The sequence below is a fragment of the Condylura cristata genome, unplaced genomic scaffold, assembly GCF_000260355.1.
Source record: "Condylura cristata isolate star-nosed mole 26May11 unplaced genomic scaffold, ConCri1.0 scaffold00009, whole genome shotgun sequence".
Taxonomy (NCBI): domain Eukaryota; kingdom Metazoa; phylum Chordata; class Mammalia; order Eulipotyphla; family Talpidae; genus Condylura; species Condylura cristata.
In genome coordinates, this window is record NW_004567110.1 from 35,503,331 (window position 1) to 35,523,340 (window position 20,010).

A 20,010-nucleotide genomic window follows, 5' to 3' on the forward strand; every position below is an offset into this window, starting at 1 on the left:
ATATATATATATATATATATTTGTCTTATTCTTGATTATATGGTGAAAGTTATTAGTCTTTCACAAGACTTTAGGTGTGGGTTTTCCATAGATGCTCTTTATTGGAGTGAGAAAGTTCCCTTCTCTTCGTAGTTTGTTGATTTGTGGATCTTTGATACTCAGATTGTAGGGAATAAACTTTGTTTGGGTCTGCTGTCCAACTGTTGATTATGGGTCATAGTTGACAAGTGTGGCTGTTTCTAGTGTAAGGTAGATATGGAAGAAGAGGTTGCTTTCAGAAAAGAGGAAGAGAAAACCATCACTTGCTAATTTTTCAAAATTTATACTGTCAACATGAGTCATTATCTTTATGTTGCACTATTAATTTTCCTGAAGATTCACTGCTCTCTACGTAGTATTGTTCTCTATAAACAGGTCGTGTCATTGTTTCATGGCCGTGTCCAGCTTCCTTTGTATATTCCTTCGTAAATCTAAAATTAATAGATTTTATGCTCATTATCTTTTTGGTGAGAATGATGTGAATAATAGTTTTTGCTTTACTTTGTTTGAATGGAATATTGTTTACTCATAAACCTTTTGTTTTTCAGTGGTATGCAATCTGCATAAGTGATGTTGGAGATTATGAAGGCATCAAGGCTAAAATTGCAAATGCCTACATTATCAAAGAACATTTTGAGGTACTAATGGCTTTTAAAAGTAATTTTTCTAATACTGGATGGTTTCACTCATAGCAGGAGTATAACAGACTAGGAGAGAAAATAATAATAATGAGCAGCTATATACCAGAGACATTTTATGGGGGTGGAGAGGGGAATGGGATCAAAAACAATGGGGGAAGGCAAATGCACTGGACGATAGTGATGCCACACGGGTGACTTGGTGTTGGGAAACCCATGGGAATTACAACTAAGATGGAAAAATGCACAAAGTGATGTAAAAATCAACTATAAAAGCATAATTTTCCGAATAGCTATCCGTTTTTCTTATCTATTGCTATATATAGCAAACCATTGAAAACTTGGTAACTTAATGGTAATTTCTCATGTGAGTTAAACTGAGCACAGTGTTGATTGTTTTGCTTTGTATAAAGGTTGTTTATGTGGGAACGTTATACTAGGGTTCAGGAAACCTAGATTCTTGTTTAAGCACCAATAGTGTGTGTGTGTGTGTGTGGGGGGGGGGTGTTTGTGTTTATAATGCACATATATTTCAATTTAATAGTATATATTTTTCACATTTTTTTATACAACTTTGCAAATCAAATCGCATTATATAATCAGTGGTATTTTACCAATGGCAGTGCTTTCTTCATGTTACTTTAGTGATGGTATAACACATTACAGTAGCTGAGTCAGTGAATTATAGGAATTTTCTCAATAGTAGCAGATAAACCAACTAGCCTTTAGATTTTTAGTGCTGAGCTAAATGTAGATTAATAACTACATGTTGATTATAATCTACACTTGTTGATTATAAAGTAAAAATAATTCACCTCTTTATGCCACAGGATATAGTAATACATGACAAATACTTCCAATGTGAATAATGGAAAAGTTGCAGGAAATGCTAATTTTCTTCAGTGAAACAGCAGAAGTGTAGATTATTTTGTAGATTACTTTTTAAGACATTTTATAATGTCTTGTGTAAGTTCTCAAATGTACATAATATAAAAGGACAGTGTTTAGTATTAAATACTAAAAAGATGATGTATATTGGTTCTATTTCAAATTCCACTTCTACCTCTAAAGTCATAGGAATTACTATCTTTGCATTATTTTGAACACATACTGAAGATAAAGATTACAGTAGATAGGGCTTGCTTGTGTGGAGCCCCTCTCACTTTCTAATGAGCATTAATTTCCAGTGCCCCAGGGTATCCACTGTATGTGATGAATTAACTTCTTTCTGATGCACCTAGAATGTTACTAGCTTTGTACCATTCTTTGTAGAATGGAGAAAATAGTTACTCATATAATTTTTATAGGATTTAGTTGTCTAGTGGAACTCCAGTTGTTCCAGTGTTGAAGAATATCTAATGTATATATGTTAAAATATGTTTTGCTATAAAGAATATCACTGTTTTCATGGAAATGTAAAAATAGTCAGTGCTGGTTTTTACCCATTATTATTATTGCCCATTATTACTGAAACAAGATTTCTACCAAATTATATTTAGTGACTTTCATTCTAGCCTATAATTACTAACATTAATCAATATTAGTAATTATTAAATATTTGTTGCTTATGAAAAGTCAAAAGAATAATGACTCTTATGATAAAAATTATTACTGCTAATCATCTCTTGTTACTCAGTTAATTTTTGCTACAACCCTTTAATGTAAATGTATAATTTTTCTCCAGCCTATTTTAAAAGGTAAAATTAGGAATGATAAGAACGTAGAATTTGCCAAGATCAAAAAGATGGAAGTCATTGAGGTGTAATTTGAATCCTGTTAGTCTGGATTCAGAATTTGTGCTGTTCACCACTATAAATACATGAAGATGTGCCTCCAGTATATCTCTCATCAAACTAAAAGAGTAGACTTACTAGGAAATAGCATTTTTTATATATTTTTTTTTCTTCGAAGATTTATTCATCTATGCATACAGAACTAGGGTACAGGCCAGAGGTGCAGGGCCAGTGGGAGGATTCACCAGAGACAGTGGGGAGCAGAAACAGGCTGACTGCTGAGGGGAGCAGTGGGCAGCTCAGGAGATGTCTGCTGCGCCATGTGGGTCATCTCTGGGGCAGGGATTGAACTCATGCTGAAGTGGCTTTGACTTTTTAGTGCTGTGCTTTAATTGGCTGCACCACCAGCGAGGGCTCGGAAATAGCATTTTTAAAAATTTTATTTTTAATAGGATTGATATTAGCTAGTGAGATTTTTTCAGTGGTTTGGTAAAATGGATAAAAGGAGAAATCATTTCTTTATTCCGTAGCTAATGCTTTACATTATTACACATAGGACTTTTCACATTATAAATAGAAGTGAGTGAGATAATATATTTACTTTGTAAATATTCTTACTATACACAATGTTTTCTTTGTTAGATATAGATGAGGAAGTTAAAGTCTGCATTTATGTAAAGCATATATTTTGTTTTTAGGAAAGAAAGCTTTTATTCAGTATTCATGTTGGAGATGTCAAAAATGGCCTTATTTTCCTTTTAAGCTACAAGAAAAGAGAGCTGTAAATTACCGTTTTCAAAATTAATTTACAGATTTCATATATTTTTCTCATCTTGATAAATCCTATTATAATTTATACAGTCAAAATTAGAAAAAATATTGGTGTTGATTATCATAGAATTGAAATGAAGGGTTGAAATTTCTCTTTTAAATCATGGCTTCTTTAGTTAACACAACAGAGTATACTTATTGGTGTTTAGAAAACAAATATGGTTGACATTCTCATCTCTTTTTAGAAAGCAATCAAACTAAACCCCAAAGATGCTACTTCAATTCACCTTATGGGTATCTGGTAAGAAAATTTCTTTAAATATTGCAGTGGTATTTAGTATGATCTGTCAAATATTTAAAAATGTTTTATATCTCACTTCCTTATACTACAAAATATTTGGAGGCAAGAGTACTTAATACATTATGTTAATTAGCACTTACTTGTACATATATAGTTAGAAGTATTAAATTTGTGGTCATATTAAGTAAACATTCTTACTTGATTATTTAGGAATATATACCAAGCCTAAAAAGAAAATAACTCCTCTAAAGACCCTTTGTTGAGAAAGACTATTTTCATTTACCAGGCTGAATGTAGTTAGAATAATTTAACTACAGTAATATATTCCAAGAGGGTTTTACATTTTCATAGTATGTGAAATACAGCCTAATTCATTTGAGAAACAACATAGTTTAACTTCTACTCTTTTCCATATATTCCGACATCATTATTTTGGTATTATGTGTATATTACTATGCATTATTTGGCATTATGTATACATTATTCCAAAATCATCATTTTTGGCATTAATGTACACTAATATGAGCCTTCGTGTACATTAATGCCAAATGTACACTATTGGTACTATTAATTTTAATCACAGAATACACCCTAATTGATGAGTCAGTATAAATCAGTCTGGATAATTCAGTGAATATTAATCTACGGGATACTACTAAGCACAAATTGTTTAAATGTGTAATACGAGATTACTCTTATATGGTATTTGTAGTTTCTTTTAGGGCAAAGGTACAATTTGAGTGTTATATTTTTCCTACAGGTGTTATACCTTTGCAGAAATGCCTTGGTATCAAAGAAGAATTGCTGAAATGCTGTTTGCAACTCCTCCTAGTTCCACCTATGAGGAGGTAGTGTGATGTCCTTTGTTTGACTCTTTAGTACTGATTTTGTAACTGCAGTGCCATTCTACAGTATCCACACGTCTGGAGTCCTGATCCGTGAGGACTCGCACTTTTCTAGCCATCCAGTGTAACTATCTTACTACAAAGACAAAATACTTACCTATAAGTGATGAGTGCTTTTTTTTTTTTTAAAGGTTAGTGCAGGCAATTCCATTCTGTCAGCTAAAATAGCACAAAAGTCTACCTTCATTTCTGTATGAAATCTGTACCATGTAATGGTCATATATATTGGACAAAAATATAACAACTGTTACTCAGCATGTTTTGGCTACATATTCTGAATAAGTCATTTACATAGAAAGTAAAACATGTATTGATAGAGGGATAGTAATTTTCACTTTCTTTTAAAAATGTGTTTGAAAAGCTTAGATTGCTATTTTCAAGGCCTCTGGCTTTTGTAATTGCAAATAAAATCTGAAAAGATTTCTAGGCAAATGTTTTCTTTTTGCACTATCACTAAATTTTCAGAGTAAAGAAATGTTACTGAAAAAACTCTCAATACTTGCCTTATAAGCTCTCCCTGCCCCAAGTAGTAGTGTAGAATTTAAAGTAAAAATATTTAGTTGTGTAATTAGAATGGAGGTGGGTGGTAATATTATTAAAAGAATCCATTTAAGGGGCCTCTGTGGTGGTGCAAGGGATTAAAGCACAACAATATGAAGCTATCCACTGCCACTGCAGCATGAGCTCCATCTCTGGCCAGGGAGGTGACCCACATTTAGCAGCAGACTTCTCCTGTCTTACCTGCTGCTCTTGTCAGCATTGTATTTCTGTAGATTTGCCTGTTCTGCTCCCCACTCCGTCTCAGGTGAATCCTCTCATCCCCTGCACCTCATTTCCTATATGCATAAGCAATTTTTTTTTAAAGTTCATTCTAAAAGAAAAAAGATGTGGAGTTCTAACAAATAAAATTATTAAGTTAATGCATTATAAAAATAAATTGTACCAAAAAGATTTAGCAGAGAGCTTCAGATTCACAATAATAGTTTACATGGGTATTTTGATAATAATGGATTTAAAAAAATTCATTGACACATATTTACCATTTGGTAAATTCAGTTTTGTTAGATCTTTTTAACTTTTTAAAAAGATTTATTTATGCAAACAGACTGGGGTACAGGCCAGGGGTGCATGAGCGGTGAGAGGATTCACCAAAGACAGTGGGGAGCAGAACAGGCAAACTGACAAGTGTATTGCTGAGGGGAGCAACGGGTGGGTCAGGAGAGGTCTGCCGCTCCATGTGGATCTCCTCCCGGCCGAACTCATGTGGAAGTGGCTTTAGCTTCTTAGTGCAGTGCTTTAACCCGCTGCGCCACCAGGGAGGGACCTAGATCTACTTTTTACTAGTAGTTACTTTTAGGATTTAAGAGAAAGATCAAACTGAGTTGAACATGATAATCTTTATTTCCTCTTTACACATGCTGATTTAATACAAGTCCTAAACAGCAACTAACTAAGTTATTACCAGAAATGACACACAAACTGTAATTCTGTCTTCTGCACATTTAATAATGTCACATTCTATGTAGCTCTTCTGTCATTGCTAAAAAATTCACTGTTAACATAAAATGTTTTCATTTACTTCTTGACTTAATTGTAGAAATTGAGGAAATGCCTTTTTTAATATCAGTTGATTTAAACTTTTAAAGTTGATGGGCTCTTTGTTTTTTGCAGGCCTTAGGCTACTTTCAGAAGGCAGAACAAGGTAATTTTTCTTTTTATATCTTGAGTATATGTAATTAAAATGGTAACAGTGCCCTCTATATAACACTGAATTTTTTAAGTAAAAATGTTATTTCTGATACACTTCTGTTTGCACTAGACAATAAAATTTTTTCTAGAGTATTCAGTAAAGATCACCTGAGGAAGAAAATAGGCCCTGCTGAATTTAGAGCTGTAGTTCTGGAGCTGCCCTTCAGTTGACAGAATTCAACTTCTTTTGGAGAGAAGGCCTTGCTTGACAGGCTAGCTGTTTTATGACACAGCAAATTAGAGGCATTAAATGAAACTCATTTTTATACCAGGCCAGTTTTTGTTTTGTCACAGATATCTTTTGTGAAGATGTTTCATTTACTCTTGCTTTGAAGAAAGTACCTACAGAACAGTCACTACCCTATCCTCTTTAATATTTTTAATATTAACAGTGTAATCTAGAGAAGGGACAAAATCATGTTGCCAAATACACCACCCCCAAAAAAGCTTTTCCAAACATTTCTATAAAACTTACGTTGGAAGGAAGTTGACAGTGCTCATTACATTTGTAAACCTATTCATTATGGATTTATTCAAATGTTCCCTAATAGCAAAGCATTTGTTAAAGATAGCTTTCTTAAAAACTGTCTGAATATCAGTTATCTCTGTTAAGACATTAATAATTCTGATTTTATTTAATTTCATTGCTTTTCATTGACATCCTCATATGATTGTTATTTCATATGATGGTATTGAAAACCGAGGAATAAAAATTTCTCACACTGTATAATTGTAAACCTTATCTGATGGTGTAATAAAGCCTTAGAGACTTAGGGTTAGAGTTGTTGAGAAAAACTTGGTCATAGTTTTGTGAAGCTGAAATAGTCCTCAGTGACTGCATTTCTACAAATTGCACCTTCCTCTAGGCAGTTTTTATGATCAACATGTGGTTTAGAAACTCCTTCTAAGCATTTAGTATTTGTTTCAAGGTCTAAGACTTATTCAGGAAAGATAGGAACTTTGTCTTTTGCTCACCGTTGCATCCTCATTACTGGGCACAGTATTTAGCGAACACTGTACTCACTAAGTGACTAAATATGAATGAATGAATGAAAGAAGGTACTTCAAGGAAACCTTAACTACATCAACATGGCCCTCACTAATTTGTTCAAATTAAAAAGATAATCTGTGGTTAAGCAAACTGATGGAATTATTCATGAATTGTGTCAACATAAAAATATGCTTTGAATGTAGAAGGTCCCATCTCAAAGGGAGAAAACTATAAAGAGTTAATGAGGTTAGTGAGACAGTCCCATTTCTTACCATTGACTTTTTATTCACGTTTTCCCTTCCGCCAAGAATGTTACCTACTTTTGTGTTACAATACTTTTCAGCCTGTAAATTAGCCCAAACATAACCTCTTTGAGTTAGTTGCTTTTGGCTTCTCATTGCACTTTAAAGTTTGTACACCTGTCAAGTTGCTCTTCTATCTTATATTACATTTAGCTGTGCTCATATTAGTTACTTGTTTTAAGTTCTCAGGTCAGAGACTGTATTTCATTGATGCTTAACTGTATTTGATTCAGTAATTATGAAGCATATATAGATTATGCTTATTATTTTCATTCACTCATTAGCAAATGGGTATTGTTATGTTCTAGGCACTTTATTATACAGCAGGGAACAGAAGATACTAAAAAAAACCCCTATTGTTAAGGAACTTATTTTACCAGGAGCCTGTTCCCTTTGTTAAGTGAATATAAAAATGAGAAAGTGAGGGCCTCCTTGGTGGCACAGTGGCTTAAAGAGAGCACTGTGGGGTTGTGCATAGCCACTATAGCACCAGTTTGACCCACATGGTTTGGCGAAGCTCTCCTGACCTGCCCGCTGCTCCCCTCTGAAGTGTATTTCACTAGATCTACCTCTTTTTCCTATTCTGTCTCTGGTGAATCCTCTCACTCCTGCATCTCTGGCTTGTACCCCAGATCTTGTGTGCATAATCTTTAAAATAAAAATGTAAAAATGAGAAATATATTGCTTAGCGGTTATTTTGTAACTTTTAGATATAGCTGAACAGAAAAGAATTACAGTTAGCTTAATCACTTTTTAACTACATAAATTTACTTCTGGAATTTAGACTAAATTAAGCCTTTAAAAATAAGAACAGGGTCTTGTCTGGTGGTGTAATGGGTTAAAGAGCAGCACTGCAAGCTAGCCGTAGTCGCTTCAGTGCGAGTTTGATCCCTGGCCCAGAGGTGACCACATGGTGCAGCAGACCTCTCCTGTCTTGTCTACTCTCCCCTCAGCAGTGTATTTGGTCAGTCTGTCCATTCTGCTCCCTGCCGTCTCTAGTGAATCCTCTCACCCTGTACCCTATACCCCAGTTCTGTATGCATAAATAAATAAATCTTAAAAAAAAAAAATAGTAATTCATCTGATAATTTTTTTTTCCCTTACTTACAGTGGATCCAAACTTCTACAGTAAGAACTTGCTTCTTTTAGGAAAGACCTATTTGAAGCTACACAACAAAAAGCTTGCTGCTTTCTGGTTATTGAAGGCTAAGGACTATCCAGCTCACACAGAGGAAGATAAACAGGTATACCGCTCCAAAGTGTTTTGATTTTTTTTGCACAGAACTGTGGTATAGGTCAGAGGTGCAGGGGTGGGGGGAAGGACAAGAGGATTTACCTGAAACAGAGTGGGGAGCAGAACCATGGATATACTAAATGAACTGTGAAGGGGAACAGAGGGTGCAGCAAGGACAGGTCTACTTTGTCAAATGTGGGTCAGCTTCCTGGCTGGGGATTGAAATCAGACCATTGAGGTGATAGTGCTGAGACTTAACCCCTAAGCCACCAGGAAGGCCCCTCCAAAAAAGTATTTTAAGGTACATTAAGGTTTATGTTAAGATGCTGTTAGATAAAGGTAAACTAAGAACTTTTAATATGTTTTAAAACAATAATCTAGATGAATATGTTGTTGAAAATAGTATTCCATTTCTGTCAAGAACTCATGGACATTAACATTTAAATTTCTATACGACAAGTTTTTAGTTAGTGTCAACAATCAGTACTAAGGGACACTATGTGTCTAATCTACAGTCACTGCTAAAAAATTTACCTTGACAATGTGCTATCCTGGATTTTGGAGGCCACAGTTCACTTTATGAACTTAAATTTTAGAGGTTGATGTCTGCTATTTCATTTATAATGTGTATTTTTTCATTTTAGGTACAGACAGAAGCTGCTCAGTTGCTTACAAGTTTCAGTGATAAGAAATGACAATTTTGCAAAGAAAGCACATGAAATATCTAGCATTGCCTTTTCATCAGATTTAAAGGTAATACATTAAACCATAACTATAGTTCTAGAGCCTTTTTCTTAGTTTTTTCACTACTGTGACCATTTAACAGAGACAGAATTCTAGAGTTCTTCACAAATAACAAGGCAAGTAATTGCTTAAAAATGGTAGAAATTATCTTCATGGTTCAAGGCCAGAAATTAGTTTGCATCTGGGTAAGCCAGTAACACAGAATGGTAGATTTGTAAGGTTTAATCACATCAGAATGAAATGAGATCAAGAAATAAAAGCTTTAGTGAAAGAGGTCACATATGGTGAAGTACTTTTCAGATTGGATTCATTCAAAGTAAAGACCTTACAGAGAAGGTACAGTGAAAATTAGGGTGTTAAGTAGTTAATGATGTATCTTGGGCCCCTCCCTGGGGGCACAACAGGTTAAAGCACAGCACTATGAAGCTCTCTGAAGCCACCTCAGCATGACTTCAATCCCCCGACCATAAGGTGACCCACATGGTGTGGCAGACCTCTTCTGACCTGCCTTCTGTTCCCCTCAAACAGTATGTTTCAGTCAGTCTGCCTGTTCTGCTTCCCACTCTGTCTCTGGTGAATCCTCTCACCCTCCACACCTCTGACCTTTATCCCAGCTCTTAAACATATATATAGGTATCTTAGAACAATCTGCATAAGCAAAGAACTAAAGTCAAGGGAAGACTTTAGATGAGGTGGTTCCCTTCTTTAAATGAGTTTGATAAATTATCATTAAAGCACAAATAAGCAGAGGGAAGGAACACAGAATTAGATGATAAAGTGGAAATAAATAAAATTTTAAGTAGGCAGTAAGGTTTTGAGATTGGTGTCCTTCCAGTATAAAATCTCAATTTTTAAAAAATATATCTTCAAGTGCACTTAGGTAAATAACGTGAGTATGTATAGGTCTGCTTTTAAGTTGTAATATTAGTAAACTCTGACTCGGTGCTTTTTCTGTTTCATCAAGTGTATTTTCAAAAAGAATTGAAGCTGTATTCATGTCTGATTCAGTTAACAGTTTATCTTATATTTTACTTATGTTCAGCTATATAGGAATTTGTATTGTTATATACCTTTGAAGGTAATTACAGACAACGTATTTTATCACCCAAGTATTTCAGATTATATTATCTCAGAATTAAGGATATTCTTAGCAAACCCAAATCCATTATCACAACTAGAAAGTGAACATTCATTCTCTTAACATCATCTAGTAATATCCATCTATATTCATATTTCCGCAGATGTCTGAAATAGCATCCAATCTGGGATCACACATTGTATCTTTTGCCATTTTTTTAAGTGATCCCGTCTTTTCCTCCCTTGTAGTATTGACTTTTTAAGACCATGTTTATGCATACAAAAATTGGGGTATAGTCTAGAGGTGTGGGGAGTGGGAGTGAGAGGATTCACCAGAGACAGACAGGGAAGCAGAACTGGCAGGAAGACTGAAGTAAACTGAGGGGGAGCAGTGGGTCACCTCCCTGGCCAGGGATTGAACTTGTGCTGCAGTGACTGCAATTTATTCACAGTGCTATGCTTTAACCTGTTGTGCCACCAGGGAGGGCTGGTATTGACTTTTTGTTACCTCACATGTTCTTTGTAAGGAGTTTGTCCTCCTCATAGTCATTTCTTGAGGTTATTTTTTCATTCTTCTAAACCTTCTCCAATTTCAGGAAATTACTGTTGCTTTGAGTTTCATCTAAATTCAGTCAATCGTGTGTGACTTTTTTGCTGAGTGTAATTATTGTGTGGATATGCCAGTTTTAGGGCATTTAGGCTCTTCCCCATTTTTGGCTGTTAGGAACACCAAGTACAGCTTCTATCCACAAATGTTCATGTCTCTGGGATAAACAACCAAGAGTATGGTCATTGGATTCTTTATAGAATTGTTTAATCAGCCCTCTCCTCCCCTTAAGGCTGGCTCCTGGCTTATATGTGTATTACCTCCCCAGATTGATTTTGTTTTTTCTTGACTTCCCAGCATCCTAATTCACCAGGTTGAACATTGGTTCTTGGCATCTTCCTACTTAGGGTGAGATCTGCCACTATCCTGGGAGTGAACCCTGCATTCTATTCTTCTGCTGCAGTCCTACTGATTGTTACTCACATGTTCCAGAGCTGACTGCTAGCTTGAGGTGCTTGTTGCATACTACACACAATGCACAGCTGTATCCGTCCGACTAACCTACTGAAGGGAGAACAGGTTGGCCAAATTTCCAGGTTTCTTTTACTGCCATGGAGTAATTTAGATATCAGTCCTGCCCATTGGGTCTGGATTTCTGCAAGGTAAACAGCCCTGTCAAGTGTCCCAAACTACCCTTCTTCAGTTTGGTCTCTGGTGGTTCTGCATAACCTTACCTGCTGTTTAGCAGTTTCTTACCGGTATGGAGGAGTAGGGGATCAACCTGAAAGTTGATCTTTAGTCAATTTGCTAATTGGAATTCACTTCCATTGAATGATTACACTAACTTCTATCAAAGCAGAATTCCTATAGCAGCAGTATGCTAAAATTCAGATCTATTGGAGATCTGTGACCTTTTGCATAAATGTTTATGCAATAATTATTTAGGCTTAAAATGTATTCAACTGAGTGGATCACTGCCTTTATTTAATCTTTATAGGAAATTGTATACCAACTCTTTTGCATGTACTAAGCAGTGAAATATTAATCAAATTGATAGTCCATATTGAAATACAAATGAGAACTTTTCTATTAGTAAGGAAGCCTAGTATGTTAAAGCCCATTAATGTTGCATCAGATTTTAATTTTTTATATACATCTGTAGTCCAGTAAATGCCCTTGATTAAAAAAAAAAAACTAGGACAGAAAATGACTAAAGAAGGGGAAGGGATCAAAGATTTTTATAAGCTTATTTAATTCAGATACATAGAATTTTTATGAATTTTAAAGACTAATGAAAATATTTGAAAATCATTCAGTGTTCAAACAACTCTTTATGTGATTTCATAATAATGAAACTTTGAACACAAAAGCAGTAAAGTTCACATTACCTTTTGTTCCTAAGTATCAAATTGCATCAATTTATTATGAATTAAACATCAGATTTAAAAGGAAAAGTACATTAAGTACCTGATTCTTGTCTATTCCACAAATAATCTAGCATCCCAAAGTAACATGTAAACAAGTCTCTATGCTGCTCAATGAATTCTCTCCAATTTCTAGTATAAATTAAATGGACCTACTTATATGGCTCTCATGTAAGATGTTGTTTCATTCATTGTTTTGACGGTATTAGTGATGTAGCAGAGAGGGAAAAATTTCAACTATTGTATTTATTTAAAACAAACTGACAGATTCATGAAAGCACCTGCCATCAGAAAAGCCAGCAGCATTATTAAACATCAAAAGTGAGATCTGGCCTAAGCCCTTAATACCTTCTTGAATAGCCATGCAACTAAACACCCTCAGATGTTACAAAGGGAGAACATAGAGCATTTTGCGCTTTTTCCCTTGGAAAACAAAAACAAGGTAAAGCAAATCCAGGTATTTTTGAATGAACAGCTTTCATGTTTAATACACTTGTTGCTCTATAAAACTAGAGCCACTATCATATATGCTTATATAGATATATACTTATTTTAAAGTCTCTTGCTTACTTCAAAATTAAGGACTTATTTTTGTCAGTCACTTCAAGGGAACAATAAATAAAATAGAAAAAAGATGAATGTTTTGCATATTTCTGTGGAAGAGGGAAAACATTTATACTTTGAGAGGTTCAGAAAATTCACTGTACAGAATGAACAGCTTATATACACTATCTGTGCAATTTTTCTTGGCTGGGGTATTTAAATGCAAGAGATCATCCAAGACAAGAAGCCACATTCATTCTTGTCCAAATCCCTCTGTCTCTTCTATTGCAAAAAGTAGTTTTTCCTTTAGTTGTTCATAACTCTTATAAGGTGGTAGATCCAAGCGATTAAAACTGAACAAAAACAAAAACAGATGTTTTCAATAAAACAAATTCTGGAAATAGCTCTAATAGCATTTTTAAAAGCACATTTAAAAGACAGCAGCATTCTAATGAACTATTACTAGATATTCTGGAATTACAAAGAATAACAATTTATAAATAACTTTTTTGAATCTGTTATATATTAGGAATCATATCTACTTTTGTCTTTTTAAATAATCTCACCACTTATATAACCTTACTTAAAACAAGTTTTCAGTTTTGCCAGAACTAACTGATGATATCTGGAAGTTACCTAAAGTTTCAAAAATACTGAGTAGTCATTAGGACTTGAGGGTCCAGGGTTTCAATCTCCACTTTTAGTGTTTACTGAAACATCTCTGACAAGTCAAAATATGTCTGTACCTGTTACTTTGTCATATGGAAGATTTCTATAGATTCCCATCTGCACTTGCCCTCCACACTTATATGTGTATGACAGTCAAGAAACAAGGTAACCAAGCAAAATGCTGTTATTAATACATCCCACCTTTAAATTTGTCCTTCAAGGTGCATTCTGATGGTGCACTGAGATAGTGTAGGACTGTATTGAAAATAAAACTTTCCTAAGACAGCCATTCACTTTTTAGTTCTGACATCTTTCATTCTGTGTAAAAAATCTCCCACCTTTTTTGTCTTTATCATTTCTATTGCTACATCCTTGCATTTATTCTTCCCTCTTCTTAATCTAGACCATCAGAATTCCCTACCTAAATCTTGTTTCTTCTTAACCTTTTCACAACCACTTGAGTTCTGTGGTAGATAAATCACTAAGGGAGATACAGTATATTTTGATATTACAAAAAAGGGAGGTCATTAACATAAGTAGCATGTAAATTCTGATTTTTCAGAGCACTTCCATCTCTAACTGGAATATATCAGTCGATAGTTTGCATACTTGTGTCAACTTTTCCCTAATCTGGCTGCTAGAAATCCTAAAAAGCCATGTCAGTTTTAAAAAGTTTGCTCCTTTAATTATTATTAAAGGGGGAGGGCAATCTATGCTCTGGTATAACTGTTCCACTGACTGCTCAGCACTGTTCAATTTTCATACTCTCATGGCACTCATATGGTCGAAAATTCCCCTTTCTGCCTGTTCAACATGAGTTTGTCCAAATGCTACAACTTCCAACTTTCCCTCTTAAGATTAGTATTTATTCTCTCATAATGCTAATCTGTTTCACATAGAGAAGACATTTGACAAATGATTCTATCTACAGAAATAATTACTTGAAAACATGGATCTGTTTTAAGGTATTAGCCATGTTTTATGAGGATTCACAAAAGGACAAAATTAAAATCCCCTTTTTACTGATTACTTACTATGTAAATATAAGAATACTATTTCAAGTTTTAGGTTAGCTTCTGTGTCAGTTCCAGCTTTGAATGAAATTTACTATTTCTACTTTATTTATAAACAGTGAAGATGACAGTGACCAATAAATTTTCCCATGCTCTGAGGGAAGAGCATGTTGCTGGTTTCCTGTACCATTATATAGAGCTGAAAGCTGTTGTCTCACTTAGTAAAGTACTGGTGATGCTAGCAGCGGGGCTCAATCTCAGCATCATCATGACTGCTTACCCTTAGTCACTACTAAAAATTCAAGTCTTTCTGGATCTAGTTTAATCTAAATTCTCATTCCCTGCATTGGTCTGGATTAAATCTCAACCCTTCTGTTATCTCACATCCTTCCACTCTATTATTCTTTTGGATTTTTGCAATTTGCATAAAACATCTCCTGTAGTTAATAACTGCTGTCTGGTCCTAAAGGAGATCCATCCAGTACAAAGCATACCATTTCTCCTGCAATCAAAAGAACTTTACTACTGTGAAGCACACGCAATCTAGGTCTGCAACATTTATCTTGTACATTTTACTACTGACCTCTTAGTCATGCTCCTTCCTTCACTGAAAGTTTGTCACCTGATTCAAAGCCCTCTCATTCCTATGGATAACATGTACTGCTTGGCCTCCCAGTTCTTGCCCTTCTTGGCTTCAGTGACATGTTCACTTGTTCCTCTACTTCAGTTTCTGACTCTGGCTGTCTCTTGAACCCATCACCACTAGTAAAGAAAATTTCTAATAAAAAAGCTACACTCTTTGACCATCTATCTTTCAATTAAAATCCAATTCATGCATTAACCCATTACTTTTTCACCATCCTGCCATATCCTCTGAATGTTCCTATCCTGACTTTTAACATAATCCGCAGCCCATTATTATAACCATTTGAGATTGCTCTTCAACATTATAATCACTACATTGCAAATATGTTTAAATTCCACTCTTCCTCTTAAACTGCTAATCAAAACTCAAACCCTAAATAAATTCTTTATGTTATTTCTTGTACCTTAACAGCTGAAAACTGATGGAGGAGGAATCATAAATAGGAGTATTGGTATCTCTTTAAAATTCAAGTGGAAGTCCTGTATTTCTCAGGTTCATAGCCCTATTTTTCAATTAAATACCTGCCTACTTCTGAAGACACTCAGATTCTCCTTGCAATTTTTCTTTACTTTTGAACACCTCACTGTTTAAGCTCATCATATACCTTGAGAAAATGGATACCAATAGATAATCTTTCCCCTTCACAAAAATCTATAATCAGTAGTTCCTTTTATAACAAAGAACATATTCCTATTTTTATCAAAGGGTAATCCCTTAACTTATACTTAGAATTCCTATTCTTTTCACCTTTCTTAAAGAATTACCTCATTTGATTATCACTTCTCTAGTTACAACAATTTTGCTTTTCTATAAGTCATCAGCTTAAACAGTGTTTTAAAATTTTTGGTCATAAACCCCTTTTCATTTAAAATACAGAACATCCATAAGAGTTTTTCTTTATGTGAACTTAAACTAATTTATTAAGCAAAAAGCAGTCTTGCTTCTATTTTTGCAAATCTCTTATGTCTGGTTAAATAGAAGATACCTGGATTCTGTTATCATGTATGCATTCACTCTTGCATCATATTGTTTAAGTATACAAAAAGTCTAATAATTTAAAGAGACAATCAAGTCATCTCAGATAATGGCAAATATTTTTCTCTTCATATTCAATTCAATAGTTACATGCAACAAACTTTTTCTACTGTTATGAAACTCCTATTTTGCATTTTGAATCTTTTACTCATGCATGATTTTTAACTATTGTGCATTGGCCATTTGGAAGTACTGGTTCATCAAGTGATAAGGGATTTCCAAGTGTTGACATTTAATAATAGGAAAAAAAATCATATTTGTTATTAATACCATCAATCTCATCAGAAGACTCGGAAGCTGTTAAGCTCACCGTGGTATATACAAGTCTTACAAAATACTAATTTTTGCCTGAAACCTCAGATTTCATCATTGCCAATGGACGCTGTCAGTTGTTTTCCTTCAAGTGACAAGTTCACTCATTTTCAAGAAAATGTCAAATGCTTAGGTCTGAATAAACACTGTCATTCTTCCAAGTAAAAATAACCTTCCACAAAACCTAGTTCAGCTTTCAAGTGCCAAAGAGATCCTCAAGACAGCCACCACTCCCTAGTGTGCTGAAGTGTTTTTATGCAGACTTCCTATTTTACTGCTTCATAAAGCACAATGATGTTCAAGAGTCTAGTTTTCTCTCTTGCTGTAAACCACAAAGCTAAGATACCACCAGGCTCACCTCCATTGTTTCTGCACCATAAATGCAAAGGTCAAAACAAAAAGGCAAACAATGGCTTTGTGTGAAAGTCATTTTCACCTTCTGAGGAAAAAAAAAAACAGAAAACATACCCAGGAGCCATTATCATTGCTTAAATCAGTTATATAATTTCTGTACATCCAATTCCTTCTCTTTTGCCAGTGGTTTTTTTTTTTTTCTGGGTTTCACTGTCATTTAAGACTTTTCAAAGGCTTCTAATTGCCCTTACAGCAAAACCCAGATTCCTTAGAATAGCCAGTAACACTGCACATAACCCAGCCTCTCCCCTTTCAATAAGATCTAGTCATACTAGCCATCTTTCATTTTCTTGAAAAAGGACTTGACTTCAGCTTACAGACAATTCTATATAAAGAATGCTCTTCCCTTGCTTCATCCCATAGCATGCTACCTATTAAGTCAACTTCCAAAGTCTCCCTGAGCACTCAATCTAAAACACTTTTCTAGTATGGGACCTACTTTATTTCCTTGAAAAGATTTCCTAGAATTTGTACTTGTTTGTCATTTGAGCTCCCTTCCCTAACACAGCACACAGATATGAAAGGCAGGGAGCACCTGCACTCTCTTACACAGGGTCATTATGCTATTTCTTGAATCAATGGATACAGTGCTCAAGTATTTAATACTAACCAATGAGATATCAATCTCAAGTATTTGTAGAATAAGTGTTCTCAAAATTGAAATCTGAATTCCTTCATGAATAAGCACCACACAGGTTCTTATATTTATTTACAAAATGAAAGATTCTCTCTGGCTTTTACCTTCCTGTTTAGGATTATTGAACTTACCATGTATGGCTTCTCGGTAACCAGGTGTCTTTGCCAACTTTTTCAATGCAAAATTTTTGAGGTCCATTACTTCCTAAACCAGGAAGATAAGATAAAGTTTATACATTCTTTAAGCATTTTTATTTTTGATAATGTCCCAGTCCTATGAATGATACAGAACAAGCAACAGTTAAGTTGCTTTTGCTCAGAGAAACTTCTTACTGCTTCAAAGATTTAGCAGTAAGAATTATATATCTGTGCAAAGAGGAGTAGGTCCAGAATTCTGCTCCTTTCACAATCATACTAGGGAACAAACCAATGGTTAACCAGGCTATCTGAGCAAACATTCATTTTTTGTTTTACAAATTAGTATTGATCACTCATTTGTTTTTCTTTTGGTGGAAGCTCTACACAGAGCCATCAGAAAATAATCCTTAGGTTCACAGTCTGTGTTGTATGTCCAGACATAATTACCACAAAATTATCTAGTTTGAAATGCATTTACCCATGAGCTCAGCAAATCCTCCTAGAGGCAAACGGCAGGTTCCAGTGACAAATTGCAATAACCGCATTCTTACTTCATTGTCTGTTTCTTTCACAAACTGTAACAAAATCAAATTTATTATAAGTTTTAACTCATTTTCAGTAATGAAAATAGAAAACATCTGAAGAAATTTAATAATTTAACATTGAAGTTATTTCTAAAATGTGATAAAGAGTGCTTGTAGGAATTAAGGTTAGACACTCCTGATTTACTTCATTTAATCCTCACAATCACACTATAATATAAATTAGCCACAATTAGTACATTTATCTTACAAAGAGAAAATAAAAGCTTAGAAAGTTGCTTTGCCCAAGGTCATACCTCTAATAGGTAAAGCCAGGACAGATGTTGGGTGACATGTAATAGCTGTCATCTACTGGCTGTTGCCAGGCACTGTGCCATATCATATCCTTCATGCATTCTCATACCAGTTCTGAGATAGGCATTGTAAGAAAATGCAGGCCTATCAAGGTAAAATAATTTGTCCTCCTCAAACAACTAATAAATAGCAGAAGAAAGATTTGAATTCAGGCAGATTTGTACGAGCTCTAAAGCAAGATGTTTTACTCAGAAGTGTGCCAGCTACTCTTTTCCACATTAAGCTAAGAAAAAGTAATGAACATGTTCTAGTTACCACTCTTTAATGATTGGCTACATTTTCGCTCACTAGACATTTTCCCAACTCTGTGTTCTTCATGTCGAAAACTCAAAGTAGGACCTTCCGCAGTAGTACAGTGGGTTAAAGCACAGTACTATGAAGCTGACCACAGCCACTGCAGCACAGGTTTGATCCCTGGCCAGGGAGGTGATCCACATGGTATGGCAGACATCTCTTGACCAGCCCACTGCTCCCCTCAGCAGTGTAGTGTAGTCAGTCACTGTTCTGCTCCCCACTCTGTTTCTGGTGAATCCACTCATCCCCTGCACCTCTGACCTGTACTCCAGTTCTTGTATGCATAAATAAATAAATCTTTAAAAGAAAACTAAAAATTTCTAGTTCACTAACTAGCCCTCTTCAAAGAGGGACATAAATGGATCATATGCTTAAGTACTGACCTGAATTGGTCTGTATAACTTAGAACAATCGGCAAGGAATTTAGGGAACAGTCCCAGAGTAGAAACATAAAATTAGGGACTCTAAGTCTAGCTAAAGATAAGACAAAAAAACTCTGCTAATCATGACCAAAAAGCATTTCCACATAGAATTTTGTACTGGGGTATGTTTCATTGAGACACAAGAAATATTACCAGTTGATTACCAGCTCTTAATGACCAATTCTGGTATAAACCTCTCCCTAAAGCAGACCCAACTCAGGAAATACAATTCTCCATTGGATTTACATGACTCTAAAGTAAAGCTTCTCATGTATATAGCTAGAAACACACAGGGAAGATCTGGGAACATAGAGGGGTAATGAGTCTAGTACAAGAGGACAAAAGGGAAGATTTCAGACACCTGCATACATTCTACGTGTGAAGCAATTCACATATTTTAGGTTTAAAATAAATTTTTTTATAATTTTTTTTTCATTTATATCTTTTACATCATTGTGTAAACAAATCTGTAAAATTCCCACCACCGGTTTTATTTATTTTTTAAGATTGATTTATTTAGACAGAACTGGTGTACAG

At 34.8% G+C, this 20,010-nt stretch overlaps 2 protein-coding genes across 4 annotated transcripts in view; one reads left to right on the plus strand and one right to left on the minus strand.

Moving 5' to 3' along the window:
* The window catches only part of RMDN1 (regulator of microtubule dynamics 1), a 30,809-nt gene extending 18,584 nt beyond the window's left edge, over positions 1-12,225 (plus strand). The window contains exons 5-11 of one of the 2 annotated variants that reach the window (XM_004680017.2): positions 588-677; positions 3,427-3,482; positions 4,243-4,330; positions 6,059-6,089; positions 8,540-8,673; positions 9,308-9,416; positions 11,389-12,225. In XM_004680017.2, coding sequence (XP_004680074.1) covers positions 588-677; positions 3,427-3,482; positions 4,243-4,330; positions 6,059-6,089; positions 8,540-8,673; positions 9,308-9,358 — 450 coding nt within the window. In that variant the 3' untranslated portion in view covers positions 9,359-9,416; positions 11,389-12,225. The remainder of the gene's footprint in view (positions 1-587; positions 678-3,426; positions 3,483-4,242; positions 4,331-6,058; positions 6,090-8,539; positions 8,674-9,307; positions 9,417-11,388) is intronic. The other variant, XM_012722970.1, reaches the window with a different exon arrangement.
* A 46-nt stretch (positions 12,226-12,271) lies between these two features.
* The window catches only part of WWP1 (WW domain containing E3 ubiquitin protein ligase 1), a 72,081-nt gene continuing 64,342 nt past the window's right edge, over positions 12,272-20,010 (minus strand). The window contains exons 23-25 of one of the 2 annotated variants that reach the window (XM_004679752.2): positions 18,340-18,436; positions 17,856-17,928; positions 12,272-13,351 (exon numbers count right to left, since the gene is read on the minus strand). In XM_004679752.2, the coding sequence (XP_004679809.1) occupies positions 13,252-13,351; positions 17,856-17,928; positions 18,340-18,436 (270 nt within the window). In that variant the 3' untranslated portion in view covers positions 12,272-13,251. The remainder of the gene's footprint in view (positions 13,352-17,855; positions 17,929-18,339; positions 18,437-20,010) is intronic. The other variant, XM_012722969.1, reaches the window with a different exon arrangement.